Raw genomic sequence first — 15,903 nt, 5'->3', positions numbered from 1 at the left:
CGACATGTTTTGTGGAAGTAACAGATTTGAATTTAGTCCATTTAGTATTTCATTGACGTACGTGTCCAAATTTCTACATTTTGACTAGTCGTCTAAGCTTTATGTGTTAGGAATCCTGGCTACGTATGTGACCCTCAGTATATGTGCTGAAATAATTTTATCAGAGCTATATGGTAGTTAAGATATATTTGATGAGGACTCAAATCGAAGTAAAGTGTTTTCCAATTACCATTGATAATACTGTCAACAACTACATGATAACAATCTTGAAACACATTTGTGTGCGTCTACAGTTTTCTTCCTCGTTATTGATGCAAGTTATTTCAATAATTTTCAAGGATCGAAGTGGCCCCAATTAATAATTTATGGGATGTTAAAAGAGACAACTAACAATCTATAATACAGCTTTTTTTGAATTAGTGTTCTGGATTACAAGTGCATTTGCTTGAAAAGGTATCTTAATGTCATACAATGCATACACTTTAGAGATATTTTGGACATATTGTTATACAAGTCGAATCTACTAGCTAGTAAGGTAACTTTTCCATTAGATTTGTCTTGACTCTGTATGTGCGAGTATATTAAAGCTGCTTATTTTGTCCATTAATGAAAGAAGAGCTGACAATGTTATATTTTCCAGCAAGTATTTATTTTGATACTCACGTATTCGAACATGTTCATAAAAACACTACTGTCTTTAAAATTGACGGTTACATGAAAACGACTATCTCGTGCTAATGGTTTTTCTCTGGAAACGTGTCTGTTCAACTGTTACATTATTGCTTTCTGACAATATCAGTGTATATAAGAGTCAATACTCAGCCAAGATCCAAATTCCGAACTGCAGTCGAGAATAGAATGAACAGAGTTGTTTTACATTAGGGTTCCTATTCATGTAGACAGCGCATGTTCTTTAAAGAAAAAACTTTTTTCCTTGGATTTAACGTGAATATCGCATTGATTTTTATAGAGTTCAGGACTATCGTTTCTATACGTTGGCAGTTTTGCGGATTTATTGAATTGCAAAACTGCTATTGTTAATAAATGGCAATGTTAGGAATAAAAAGAAATCAACAAGTCTCTTAAATTTTGATTGTACTTTCAGAAAAGGAGTTAAGTTTAAAAACTGATTTAAAAAAAGTAATGTAGTTAGTCATTGTAAGTATATGAAATAATAATTAGCGGAAAGACATGTAGACTGGTTGAATATAAAATGTCTTAAACATACTGACCTGGCAAGACATGTAGTATATAAAGTTTTACCAATGAGTACAGGCTGGATTTTGATGAATGTTGAAATAAAGTTTCGACAGAAGATATAACATTTACTTGTTGAACAAAATGCAGCGTCACAGTTATACAGAATCTACATTAGACACTTTATCAGAGGGTATATGTAATCTTAGAAGGTCGTTGTCATCCATTAGGAGAAAAAAGAAAACTTTCTCTCCTGGTTCAGGACCAGCCTCACCAACACAAATAGCACACAGACCGTTAAGAGCTGTGAAGTCGAATCCACCGACATTCAGCTTCAGCCCTGCGGAAATAGCAAGGTAAAATATTATTCTTATTTTTGTAATCAAGATACACTATAGACAGTCAAAAATCAAAAATAATAGTGTTGCATGTTTAATAATATGCTGTTCTTTCGGACGTCATTTAAACGTATAACTCCTAAAGTACCACATTTATTAGTGAAATCATGAATTTTTACATACTTATTTAAAAACTCCGGTAAATAAAAATGGAATCTGAAACGTCAATATTTTTCCATACTAACGTTTAAATTTCATATGGGATGAGTGACGTCATTTGTGACGTCAGTTTCATGTATGTCGTTGCTTATAAACGTTCTTTTATGACAGTATTTTTAATTTCACTCAGGCTTAAGGGTAAATGCCGCAGTTGCTTATAAGTATATAGGCAAACATTTTCCTATGGACAGAATTTTTTTAAACTTTGTGTACCGACTGCGAGTCATGTTTAAAAGGGAAATATATATTAAAAGTCATAAGTACCCACGCTTGATCTTGAATTAAATGCCCTTGAAAATCAGAAAATACTAAAAAAATCTGATTTTCAAGAGCAGATTATTCAAGATCAAGGCAAGGAAATTTATATTTCTGTTTCAGACTTCATTTGCAAAAAGGTTTAAGGAAATTCAGCCCATGGGAAAGACCAGGACTTTGCTGTATTATTTTGTTATGTTCATAATTATGGACATTTGCAAGGGCAAAATTTTCTATTCACAGAATTTCTTCTTTAAACTGTGTTTACTGACAGAGAATCAAATTAAAAACTGAAATGTGAAATAAAACAAATCATACGTACCCAGCCTTTGTCATGATTTATCTGCCCTTGAAAGTCAGACAATACTGATAAAATTCTATTTTCAAGGGCAGATAATTCAATATCATGCCTGGGTACCTACGATTTGTAGTTTTTCCGTTTTAAACTTGATTCTAAGTCAGTATACAAAGTTTAAAGAAGAAATTCTGTCCATAGGAAAATGTTTGCTTTATTTACATATAAGCAATTGTGGCATTTACCCTTAAAGCAAATCTGTATCATTTATATAATGATTCTAAGTAAAAATAATGTAATAAAAAGATCATGAGAGATATGCACTCTTTCGCGGAATAATATTGCGCTCGTAAAGTTGCGCAATAGTTCCGCTGCAGAACTCATGCATACTCGTATTTCTCGATATAAATCTAATAATCTATAATTAGTTAACTTTATGAAAGCTTACTATATGATAACTTCCTTGTCAAGTTTTTTTAAATGCTGATTGTAGTACATTCTACTACTTTACCTAAATGTTGTTTTATTCTTTTTACATCTGTCACAATTAACCAGATATATGAACATCTTTGAAAAATTTAGTACTCGATGTTTTTGGGCAGATTCTGGTTTATGATCTCAATGCACACAAATAATTAGTGATAAAATGCCATATCTCAAATAGCTGTTTGTTGGTCTCGTATAATATTCAGTGAAATATTGTTATAAAGCGAATCTTGTATGCATTATTTATCAGTTACAAAGAAAACGGTACAAACGAGAGCCTTATTCTTTATTTGGTTGCAACCTTCTTATTACTTTCCACGATTTGCTATATTTATATAATTCTTTTGATGTCTAAATTATTATAATTTTGTGTATGCTTACACGTATCGTTTGAAAGGTTATTTCAAATTGGACAGTTAAATATTCTTGGCTTACGTTTTTTTTTTTTTTTTTTTTTTTTTTTTTTTTTTTATATATATACTTTACTTCTCCTGCTTGCTGTTTGGAGCAGCAAAATCATAAGCGTCCACCTTATAAAATCAGTGTGTGTCGATAGACAGAATAGCAAGTGGTTGTCCTTTTTTCCCGTATTTTGCTTAGCTTTAATAATGTAATTTTGATGTCTAATATTTTTAAAGGTATGAAACATGAAATGTTTTGCCAAATTGGACAGTTAAATATTCTTGGCTTAAGTTTGTATTTTTTTATATATACTTTACTTCTCCTGCTTGCTGTTTGGAGCAGCAAAAAAATAAGCGTCCACCTTATAAAATCAGTGTGTGTCGATAGACAGAATAGCAAGTGGCTGTCCATGTAATATTTCAATGTATTTTAGCCCCTTAGCAATAAATGTAAAATTATTCATTTCTAATCCAGTTCTGGTAAAGGTATGAAACATGAAATGTTTTGCCCGTAATTTCTGAAACTTTAACATTAGAGGACAAGAGGAAACGATGCTAAAACAGAACTAAATTAACAATGCTGGTTTCGGGTGAAAGTAATAGTGACTTGCATTCGATTTATGTACATGCGTCCTGAATGCATATCGTATTGGCACCCAACAGATATTTACACGTCAAATTAGCTATTGATTTCCTTTCCTATCGCCATGAGAAAATCTTCTTCGGCTAAGCATTGATAAGTCCCCTATTGAAATGTCACCATTAATAGTTGATGTTCAAAGAAAATGTGTTATTAGTCATTACAGCATGTAGAATTAACCGATTATGCTTAAGTGGTCAGCAGAAGGTCTCAGCGTTTTATGCGATTCCTGGAGAGCAGAATGATTAAAAAAAACATTGAGGAAAGCTATAAACGTATGCTTAATAATGGCCTCATTGCTCAGCCGTGCTCGGGCTTTATTTTCAAAATATTAAAGGTCAAATGTCACTTTAACATAGCTTTTTCCAGGTTTTGAAATTTTGTTAATCAAACTTATGAAAGACAGTGTAGCTAGTGTTAGTTTCATTAACAAAAACATGTTTTGTGCCTTACCTTGTTATGCCCAGACTTTCATTAAATCTTAATATTGTAGAAAAAGTTAAACGAAAACATATACATTTTGTATCAAACCATTAGAAGATGTATAGATACCTACTATTGCTGTATATAGTGAATACAAGTGAGAATATGTGAACATGATCTTGTCACGATGAGTCTATGTACAAAGAATAATAAATATCTTGTAATATTTTATAGGTGATTTTGTACCGATTAAAGCAAAAGCAGATTCTCCTCACACACAAAAGTCTAATCTGTCATACGCGATAAGGAAAGAAACGGGAAAAAAATATGTTAGTAGATATTAGCATCTAATGATTACAGCAAGTTCAAACGCTTCAAACACCTTTTTTACTCTCACTTTGCTCTTGTCGCTCCTTTTGCTGCTAAATTATAGAGTTTTATTTCAATTGCACATGCAAACAGTGCATGAAAATTCAATTTGGTTAGCCTTGTTGGTATAGTAATAAGTACAAAAGGAAAACAGAAGAAAATATAAACTTCACTTGCTTGGTTATACAGATTTAAGCCCCTTGGTGTGATTTCTGATTCTCATCTCACACGTTACATGAGATAAACTTTGAAGTTTCCACTATTTTCACAGTATACAAATGAAATATTTTTTCTCTTGACTTATATTGTATGATGATTTTTTTATTGTAATGAAATGGTTTTGTCTATGGATTAGATACAGAAACAAACAAACCTGATCGGCAACATTTACCATATTCCCTACTTTAATCAACATTTCAGATACGAAATTTCCGCACCATGGTGTAAATAGGTTTTGGAAAAATCGTTAATGTTATTATAGATACAGGAGTTTTTGAAGATGTCGTCACCGAACAATCACGCATTATGTTTTAGAGGCCATGGCCTTAATATAACGCCGGTATTTACATGAACACGAATACCTTAATGACATCTGTGTTTTAAACTTAATATAATTTCCCACACTGTGCTGTTCGGATGAAATCGCACGAAATCCTAAGGACGCATACAATTCCATTCCGGCCTCACAATCTTCACGCATAGAATAATCAATCAAAATGTTGATCGTTGCAATATCTTTCTTACAGAGGAATCTAATAGTACTTGTTTAAGGTACTGTATTATTCATGCATTATCAATGTGCTGACATAATTTCTCTTGATGGGCATTCGTAGACTTATATCTGGGAAATAAAATGATTATACTTCTGCAATGTGGCACCAAGCATATAAAATGATTATATAAACTTTTTCAGAGGCTATGGAAAAATAACTTATTTTTTCTTCTGTTTCAACTATGGTTTATCTTAATGTTTTACTGCTCTGAGTTTTGAGTCTTGATTTACTACATAATTAAAGAGTCTATTTATATATCCCAGACAGTTTCTGTTGACATAGCAGTATGAGAAGCCATGAACAAGAGGTTGTGTTTTTAGTTTCCATATCTATCATCCATCCATCCATCCACGTGCCTACATAAATAAATATTGGAAAAAATGAAATCCATCTATCAATACATCCATCTATCTACGTGCCTACATATAATTAAAAAAAAATAAAATGTCTTTAACCTTAGCCTGCTGGCGCAGATATTTGCCTTGCGACCATGCAGACAAGATCACTGCACATCGTGCAGTTGATCATGGTCTGCATGTTCGCTATTCGTCAGTAAATTTAAGTGAAACCTCTTGAGTAATAATGGTACTGTCCAAATTGAAGATGGACCAGTCCATTATAGAAATATAGCGGTTAAGGTTAAATCAGTTTTTGCGTTCTTAAAAAGATAAAGCCAAAATATGTGTAATCTTTGAGATCAAGACAACAATGCTAACACAACGATATCCTGATAGTAAAACACAGGGTTAAAACAGAAGACTTGCTAAAATAAATACTGTTCTCACTCTGTTTTTCATTTCAGCGTGTAGTGCATGCGTCCTCTCTCCAGTGATAACGTTTGGAACGGGTCGAACCCAAAAGGGTCTTTTCGAGGGTTATATTTACGCAAAAAATGAGCTCCAAAATATTGTTTGTTTGTTTGTTGTGTGTTTTTTTTTTCAATTAAACGGCGGCCTTCAAGTCTTCTTGGCATAGTGGTAGACACTAATAAGTTTTAATATGATTATCCAACGAGAGAAAATGACTTTAGTCGGATAATAACCAAGAAGTGTATTTTCCCAGAAACTTTTTGTGTGATTACACGCCTTGACGACTTGTCTGTAAATTAGATTTACCCCAGTTAAATAATGGATTGAGTTGGCTAATGCTGATTGAAAATTTTGGTGCGACACCTGCATTCTTTAGAGTCTTTGTATTGGACTTTTTTGCCAAGATTTGTTTGCGTGTGTGATAGTAGTCTGCGGGCAACTGTAAGCATTTTAAAAGACTCAATATAGTAAAAGTCATCAATGTTTAACTCAATATAGACCTTTTAAAAAAGCTACCGGTTGCTATGCTATTTCACGGATGCTTTGATTGTAACGCGCATGCGCTATTTACGTGTGGCAAAAGAACTCTCAACAACAAGAAAATCTACATAAAATTATCGTTATATTACAGACTGTTTTCCCACTATAAAGATGATTTCAGTCAAGTAATTTATTATACAGTATGCTTTGATTAAAGACATGTATGTTTTTAATCATATCTTACCTGAAAAGCCTGCTTTACTCATATTTTCGTCAGAAAAGGACAAGCATTTCCAGTCTATTTCCACACATCATGCAAATATAAAACTTGTTCCTTACATTTAAAAATGTCATATTTTCTTTCATTTATCTATTTCTTTTCCACAACTTCAAATAGTTGTTGTATGTATTTTTTCCGACTTGAATGACATCTACATACTTAGGGGTCGCGGCTCCATGTTACTTTAGTTGCTGTTTTAAGTAATCTACCGGAAATTATTACGTAACTATTATGCAAATGACATGATAAAACATAGGTCACCTAGGTAATCAAGACCCTAACTTAATTTCGAGGGTGTCCCCTAATTAGAGCGTATCATAAAAGTTACTGAAGCATATAAGATGGCTTAGATGTGATATACTTTAATGCCTTCAGTCATCGATGCCATAATAAGAACGCACTCGGATTAATATATCACGTGGCGGAGCTGTTTTGTGAATCAAAAATAAACATTTCACGTGATATCTAGTATTTTAAACTCTATAAGAATATACTTTGGAACTTTAATGGACATTTCCTTTTAAAACGATGGAAGTGAAAAAAAATCTAAATTCGTAAGATATGAAGCAAATCAAGGACTATAACTACATACTGAAGGAAAATACCTGATATAAATCTCTAATTTGTTATGTGTTATGTTTACATGCTGGATCATTTTCATATCGAAAATGTATCGAGCACAGAAGTCATTACCCGTAAATTAATAGAATAATTATGATAAACTTGATACAAAATCAAAGGCTAAACTTTGTTAATTGAACATTTTATTTTCAACTTCGACTTAAATTATATATCAAGTATAATGTAAGCTAATTGCGACAGCTTGTAAGTTATGTGAGATCATGTTAGGAAATAAAACAAACAAAAAATATTATTTATTAATTCATGGAAAATATATTTTTTGTTTTCATTTTTGTTAACCTAAATTTGTCAAGATCAAAACTGCTGAAAAAATAGTTTATTAATCCAAAATCATCAATGATAATGCGCATTAGTTAAAGTATATCAGCTGTGGGTTTGCAAAGATCTACATATATTTCCCTTTGTCTTTCGGTTGATATTTACTATAAAACAAACTCATTATTGATCGAATAGATTGAAATACAATATAACTCTAACGTAATTTATATTGTGCGGTCTAAAAAGTGTTACTTTTATTAAAAACCGTTTTGCTAAAGTTAAACATGATGACATTCTGCCAGTAGACGTTATATCCCTTTTGTCTACTTAACAGTGCAACATATTGTAACCTTTGCATCTGTTATATCTGATATATGTGTATCACAAAGAATATTTTAACATTTGTAACCGCAACTTGATAGACAGTGTAACTCATATGGCAAATGTTTGTAACGGACACATTTGTAGCATTTTTATAAAGCAATTGTCAAATTGTTTCCGCTATTGCAAAATGAACGCTTATTTCTGAAAAAGCTATCTGGTATCTTGCAAGGTTTGATTTAAGTTAGTTCAGTAAATTACCCAATATGAATACGTAATAAACAAAACACTATAATTTATTATTAATTCTGTATAGTATTTTAATTGACATAGAAATACTGCAAACAGATGAGTTTAATGCATTATAGAATAACATGAACATGATCAATAAAACACCAAAACAAAACATCATATTTATTACTTTATCTGCATGTATATTAGCAATATTAAAATATTAAACAAATAAAACTGTGAATTGACCTTGCAGCAGCGACACTTATGTAGGAACTTCATAATTGAGCCGCACGATGAGAAAACCAACATAGTGCATTTGCAACCAGCATGGATCCAGACCAGCCTGCGCATCCGCGCAGTCTGGTCAGGATCCATGCTGTTCGCCAACGGGTTCTCTAATTGCAATAGGCTATGAATGCGCAGGCTGGTCTGGATCCATGCTGGTCGCAAATGCACTATGTTGGTTTTCTCGTGGTGCGTCTTATTATTTTGATGTTGCAGAACATCACAGCTTTTGCTATTTTTGCATTAATTGGTATATAGATATTTGTTATAGACGTCATTCACTCACTGCAAGAGTAAAAAAATAATAGGATATCTTAAACACTATCACCCCTATTATGTGGCATTAAATCTTACAGAACAAACTGATATTGATACCTATTTATGGCAACTAAAATGGTGTTTTTGCGGGATCAGATATATTGCATTTATTGACGGCGCCTGCCAAGTATTATTTAGTCGTAATGTGCCATGCTGAATATTAGTACATGTATCAAGTTTTATATTCGATATGTTTGCCAAATCTCTCATTCAAACGAACGTTTTTAGACTGTACAGTAATGCTAAAAGGAAAATCAGTACATTGAAAATGTTGTTTGCTATTTTCTTTAATTTTAGCGGACATGTTGTAGAAGTATATCGGGTCAAACAACCAGGTGACACTTCTTTAAGACCTCTGTGAAGAAAGTGAAGGAACAAGAAGCGTCCAAGCTTTGGATCAGAGCTCTGTCTGATTCATGACAACGTCTTCCGTCACAAATGCTAGAATATTAAGGTCTTGTTTTAAACCATCCGCCTTCTTCACCTTTCCTGATTCCATGCGAATTATTTTTACTTTCATGACTAAGAGAGTTTGTTTTAGAAGAAATATGTATCCAAAAGTTCTCCTTTCAATCCAAAAGTTCTCCTTTCAGCGATTTATACCAGTGTCTCCAACAGATATCAAACAAGAATATCTAGCTGCGGAAAAAGGTTACAATATAATAATGTTTCGGTGAAACTATTTTAATATAACGCTGCACTTCAGAAATCCAACTCCAGTGAGAAAACTTTTTGCAGGACTCTCGTACAGTACTAGTATTTGATAAGTGATGCATGTCTTAGACAGAAATTTGAATATTTTTTCGTATCTCTCTTTGAATTTGCCAAAACAAAAACATTAACCTAGTCAAATTCTACAGATCGGTTTTACAAACAGCATATTTCCATGTTAATGGATCAGCGTTGACACATTGATATCAGCAATAAATAACAATTTTCAAAATAGCAAAATGTCGCCCAAAATGAACGTATTGAAAATAGCAATAACAGGTCCATTCCAAACTTAGTTACGTTTACTGGCTTTTCGATTATATACTACAATAAAGTATATGATTTCATGAACCAAGGTTCGAAATTTCATTTCAAGTGTAACATATGCTTTAAGTACCTTAAAATATTTTATATCTTTCTTGGCAGTTTTTGTTTATAAGTGTTCACTTTTGCTGCGAGCTGCCACCTGGTCTGTCATAACCGTTAAGTTTTCACACGGAATTTGAAACGTCTTCAGAAACCTGCGTAAGTAGGGAGATTTGTAACTTCTCGAATTACATCAAAAGTTAAGCTGAAACGTAACATATAACCAAAGTGTACGATGTGTATTTAGTTGAAATGTACAGGTGTTCTCCAAGCAACAAAAGTAAGACATTTACAAACATGTATCCGTACTAAATATGTTGCAAAGACAGGAGACATTACAGGTAGAATTAGTAAAAGTGTAATATTATATGGACCTGTCATGCTCTAAAATGAATGACTCAATGTTACTTTAACGGGATCTTCGCTGCTGGTAAACATGTACTTTTCCTTTTGTTTACTTAAACAATACATTAAGTTGTGTTGCTTCCGTTTAGGTGAATGACAGTGAAATGAGATCCGGTTCATAGTAAATTTCATTCTGAACAGATCGTCTTCCATAAACTTTTTGAAACCAACCGATGAGCTAGTAAGATTATGTCTGAACTAAAGTGCTGAGTATTATTGTCAGTTTATTAATGCATTTAACGAATGTATAGCTGAAATTCAATCATCTAACCATTCTTAAGAGAAAATTTATTTTGTCATATAACAGTGTATGTCACTTATTCACATTCTCGGATTAAATTGCAATGTACGTTCACGCTGCTAAGCAAATGGCAAATGTGTCTGTCCAAGTCGTACCTTGTCAAGAGATAACACATAAAGAATCTATGTTAAAGATTTCGTGACTAGATTTCGCCTATACTCCTTGTGTCATGCTACAGAAGATCATATAATGCTCGTATAGACATGGAGCAGCTTCGTGTATTGAAATGGGGCATTTATTCTTATATTGTTTTATTTCTTAAAATATAGTTTATCAATTAAAGCTAAGTGAAATAGATTTATATCGGATTTTTACTAAATTTGGTTTTCTTTCTTCTGTTGACCTAATTTAATGCGTTTGTCGTAATCAAAATGTCATTTTAGGCAAAACTAATACGTAAAAGGAAAATATTATTTGTATAAAGTCAGCATTTCTGCGAATAAAGTGTCGTGACATGTAACAAGAAGTAAAAAAAATATTCAAGAGAAAGTTCTTAAATGTTGCTGTGTTGTAAATCAAGGTGCACTTTACACATAAGTGTTGGGCAAATAATCTGTTGAATACAACTGTTTCTTAAAACTAGAAAACCTGTGTGATCTGGTAAGATGTGATGTAGTGCAATTTGAATTTAAACTTCCTTGCGTCATTACTACATGTTATATGAGATTAGGTACAAAAATGGTGACAAATGAAAGCGTTTAAACGAACGACGGAAGGCATCAACGGTGATTCTGATTTGTAATTATATATTATTGATGGAGTTTAGCGGATTACGTTCTTTCGGAAAGACGGCTTGTGATAATTAAATGATCGTGATCGAAGTGAAGCCGTATTAATTTTACGTAATGAGCTCCCATTGTCCTGACAGCTTATTAGAAGGAGGCATGGAACCTAAAATTATGTACATACAATAGTTCTGAAATTCATAAATGATGCAAGCTAGTTTAATACCAGATGCTCAATAAAGGTTAATATAGCTCTGAGAGGAAATGCTAATAAACTTAAACAGTTAACCTAGTAGACTTAATACACATATGAAATTATCTTTTCTGACTGTATTTCCTTTCCTTTCCTTCCATATAGTATAGACAACACCTGATGTATATTTGTACTTGCGCAATAAAGTGGTTTCGAAACTGTACATGTGTCGTTACAGTGTCTCTGTTTAAAGTGAACATAAAACCCGCGTCCAGTACTGGTCTAACGGAGGGTGGAAAAAATACAGTGCATTGAGTTTTATACATACTGTTACATTTGGTCTCCTCTTAAAGTATATAAAAATCTCATATTCAGATGTTATTTACCGAAACATCATTTTGATATGATGTAATTATTTAAAAGCAGCTCATTTTTTAGTTTAATATTTAATGTATAACAGTTTACATCTGTTGTTCTACAGATGCATATATTTAATTTAACGTACATGTATATTAACCTATAGTCAGGCTGGTTGTGGCCCTATATTGAAATAAAGCCTCCTTATACATGTATGTCACCATTACAGACATATCCCCTGTGGCGAAATAAAAAAATCTATTTAAGTTTTTGGCATTTGCCTAAATAAAATGAAAACCAATCATTAATAATATAATAGTTCTGTCCATTTACACTAGTCAATACTTTCTTATAAATAATTAGACTGCATGAAGTGTTCTGGTAATGTGTCTGAAATCGCTGTGCGAAGACTCATTATGGAGAATAATGTACAGGAATGCTCTGCTTGTGCCTACGATGTCTTTCTTTATGGGTCACATTTAAATGAACGCACAGAACATTTATCTCATGACAGCAGGAGAAAGCAGATGTTGACAGGTCGTTCGTCATTTGATTGATTATACGATTATTTAAATCCGACCCAAGTTCTTAAGCATCATCGACATGAACATTATAGACAGTGGCAACCAGTAACACTGTTCGAGGAGAACTGAATGTAAAAATTGTTTTATTAAATGAAAGATTCCGTTTCTTTACAACAAGGAGTGTTCATTTTGTTAGGCTAATGTGAAATGTCGTGAAATAGAAAACAATAAAATATTTTTGTGAAAGAGACATTTCATGTTTTCACTCTTAGTTTGTATTGAAGAACATAAGGTTTTATTGCCTTGTGTGTGAAACAGGTCTCTAGTTTGACCTATATGACTGCGCATGTTAACGGTGCTAATAGGTCAAATTTTTGGGGTGAAATTGTTCTTTACGGCCAATAGTCAATCTGCCATACGGATCTTGGGCAATAGTTTTGATTATTGACCGGCATTCAATTCAATAAATGTATACTACACACTAGTAAAACTACATTTACTGCAATTAGAAAAAGAAGCTTTAAATGTTACTTACGAAATGGATAGAAATTTCACAAACGGCTGACTTTGTAGAAGTCACCACATGGAATATCTATAAGAGTGTGGACCGTTCCATTTCGTAGTCGTTGTCATCTGACAGGGAGATATTACCATTAGACTCTAGGCAAAGTCCTAGTTATACAAGTAATGTACACGGTAATATTCTGTAAACCATCTGATATTGTCAATTAAGTATCGTTGCGGGGTTTTAACCTTTGGTATATATAACATCAGTATCAGGCTTGCGCTAACTGTGATAATGAAACCAATATGTAATTTTCAGAAAGACCAATTGAACAGCTTATTTTCTGTTAACGACAGCGCATTTGATGAGACCGCGCAGTGATTAATAGCTAAAATGCTAGAGATGCATTATAGCAATAACATCAGAGTTTTATGTTTAAGCTTTATACTCATAATTGTCGAAATATCGCGATATTTAAAGTAATAAATAGTTTCATCTTTCTTTTATATTTCATGAATAATCTCATGTATGCGTGTTACTGCACACTTAAGAATTCAATTAACGTTGAAAAGGGCTTTGTTTCCTGTAAAACAAGAGCAATTTTATCTGGTTTTGCTTCCAAAATAAGTATGCCATTTTATCTGCAGTTTCAGCTTAAATAGCCATTTGGCACCAATCTATTACCAGGGCAAGTATGAGCGTGACTATGTGTATGTTGCTGTTACGCGATCATTTAGATATAGTTCTTAAGTACTCTTATTAAAGTCAAGTGTTTTCCAATTACCACTTTTAATACTGTCGGCTAGTACATCATAACAAACTTGAAACAGATTACAGTGTGCATGCGTGCAGTTTTCTTCCTCGTTTTCATAAAGAGAATTAATTCAGTAATTTTCAAGGATCGATGGGGCTAGTAGATTTTCAGACAGACAACTATTAATCAATATTTTTGACAATTTACTCATCCTTCTTCTGAATTAGGGTTTTGAAGTACAAGTGCATTTGGTTGTTCTGAAAAAAAAAAGTGTCATTAGGTCATACATTGAATAGAAATTTGAAGACTATTTTTGGACATATTACTCTATCAGTCGGTGAATAAGGTAACTAATTTGCCTTGATTTTAAACATTTTTTTTTTCGTGTGTTACCAGGCAAGAAATTCTTCTCACACAATATTATTTATTGACATAATTATGTGGCTGGTGTTTTTTTTTTTTTTTTTTTTTTTTTTTTTTTTTTTTTTTTTTCAATATTTTCAAAGCTAAAAGTTCCGGGAGTTCTTTAAAATTAATGTACTGAACATTTTAAAACGACTGTCTTGTGCAAATAAATTTCTCTGGAAACATCTGTTCAACCGTTGCATTATTGCTTTTTTACAATAACAGTGTATACAGGAGACAATATTCAACCAAAATCAGCATCACGATCCGTCGTGAAGAATAGAAGGTATGCCATGCTGTAACAACATTAGGACTACTATATATGTAAATAGATAACGATTTCGTAAAGAAATATAAGTCTTATTCATGTATTTAACATGACCGTCACATTGATTTTCCTCGCGTACAGAACTGTAAGTATCTATTTGTTTCTTAAACTGACGGCACTACAGAGTAACTACATTTTAGAATACTTGATATCAAATAGTAATTAAGAATGAAATACATTATCAGAGAATTTTGGATTATTATGAATATATTTATTATACGTGTTGGTATATGTAGAGCATTTATTTGTTTATAGCTTTTGATTACAAAAATTATTTAAAGATTGTATTCTGTGACGGAGGATTTTAAAATACCTTAAATTTGCTGAACACTCACAGAAAAGAATAAATTTTAAAGCTAATCAGTATTTAGCATTAAGATATGATCGTTTCATAGTGGCTTAGCGTAGTGATTTCTAAAGACAACTTCTAGCAAAGTTTTGACTTATAAAGTTAAATTTCATAATATATTTATGACATTGTTAAGATTGGATAAAGTGAAAAAGGGATTATAAATAATAGACATACGATTACGATTTACTTGTTGAAAAGAATGCAGCGTCACAGTTTTACGGAATCTACATTAGACACCTTATCAGAAGGTATATGTAATCTTAGAAGATCGTTGTCATCTATTAGGAGAAAAAAGAAAACTTTCTCTCCTGGTTCAGGACCAGCTTCACCAACACATATACCACACAGACCACTGAGAGCTGTGAAGTCAAATCCACCCACATATAGCTTCAGTCGAGCGGACATAGCAAGGTATGACTTACATGCTTGACTTATAATGCTAAAACTCTTTCATTCTTCTATAAATTGATAGCCGTTTATGATAGTAGGGCAGTAGGGCATATTACTCGAGGATCAGTTATTTTATACACTTAGTCTGTACAAAGAAACATTGGTATGTTTAAGATTGTTTTGTTCTGTCACAATTAGCCAAATACAAACCTCTTGTAAAAGTGTCGTGAACTGTGAGCAATGTATATATATTTGACTATTTAGGTTTTATGTTTGTACACCCCAATAGTAAAAAAAAAAATATTAGCCAAATGAAAACAAAACGTAACGTCTCAAATTGCTTTGAATTTATTTGTTTTAAACACAGACGTTTAATTTTCTTAACGCTATATATTAAGTTCAGCAACACAGTTTGACGATATATAAATCAGAAAAGATAGGAATTGCCAACTTAAATTTAAATACACTAGACAAATGTTTTGTTCATCCAGGACACACTCTTTTTACTCTTTGTAAAATAACTTCATTTCACGATTATTGTACCTTTGAATATTTATTACATAA

General features: G+C 32.4%; 1 protein-coding gene across 2 annotated transcripts in view; it reads left to right on the top strand.

The window, feature by feature from the left end:
* The first annotated feature begins 328 nt into the window (after positions 1–328).
* The window catches only part of LOC123555048 (GTPase-activating Rap/Ran-GAP domain-like protein 3), a 160,042-nt gene continuing 144,467 nt past the window's right edge, over positions 329–15,903 (top strand). Inside the window, exon 1 of one of the 2 annotated variants that reach the window (XM_045345603.2) lies at positions 329–1,553. In XM_045345603.2, coding sequence (XP_045201538.2) covers positions 1,342–1,553 — 212 coding nt within the window. In that variant the 5' untranslated portion in view covers positions 329–1,341. Of the gene's footprint in view, positions 1,554–15,133; positions 15,361–15,903 lie in introns of those variants that run through there. The other variant, XM_045345611.2, reaches the window with a different exon arrangement.

Source organism: Mercenaria mercenaria, chromosome 15 (assembly GCF_021730395.1).
Source record: "Mercenaria mercenaria strain notata chromosome 15, MADL_Memer_1, whole genome shotgun sequence".
NCBI lineage: Eukaryota > Metazoa > Mollusca > Bivalvia > Venerida > Veneridae > Mercenaria > Mercenaria mercenaria.
The sequence above is the reverse complement of the archived record's forward strand: the minus strand, read 5'-3'. Positions and strand labels throughout refer to the sequence as shown.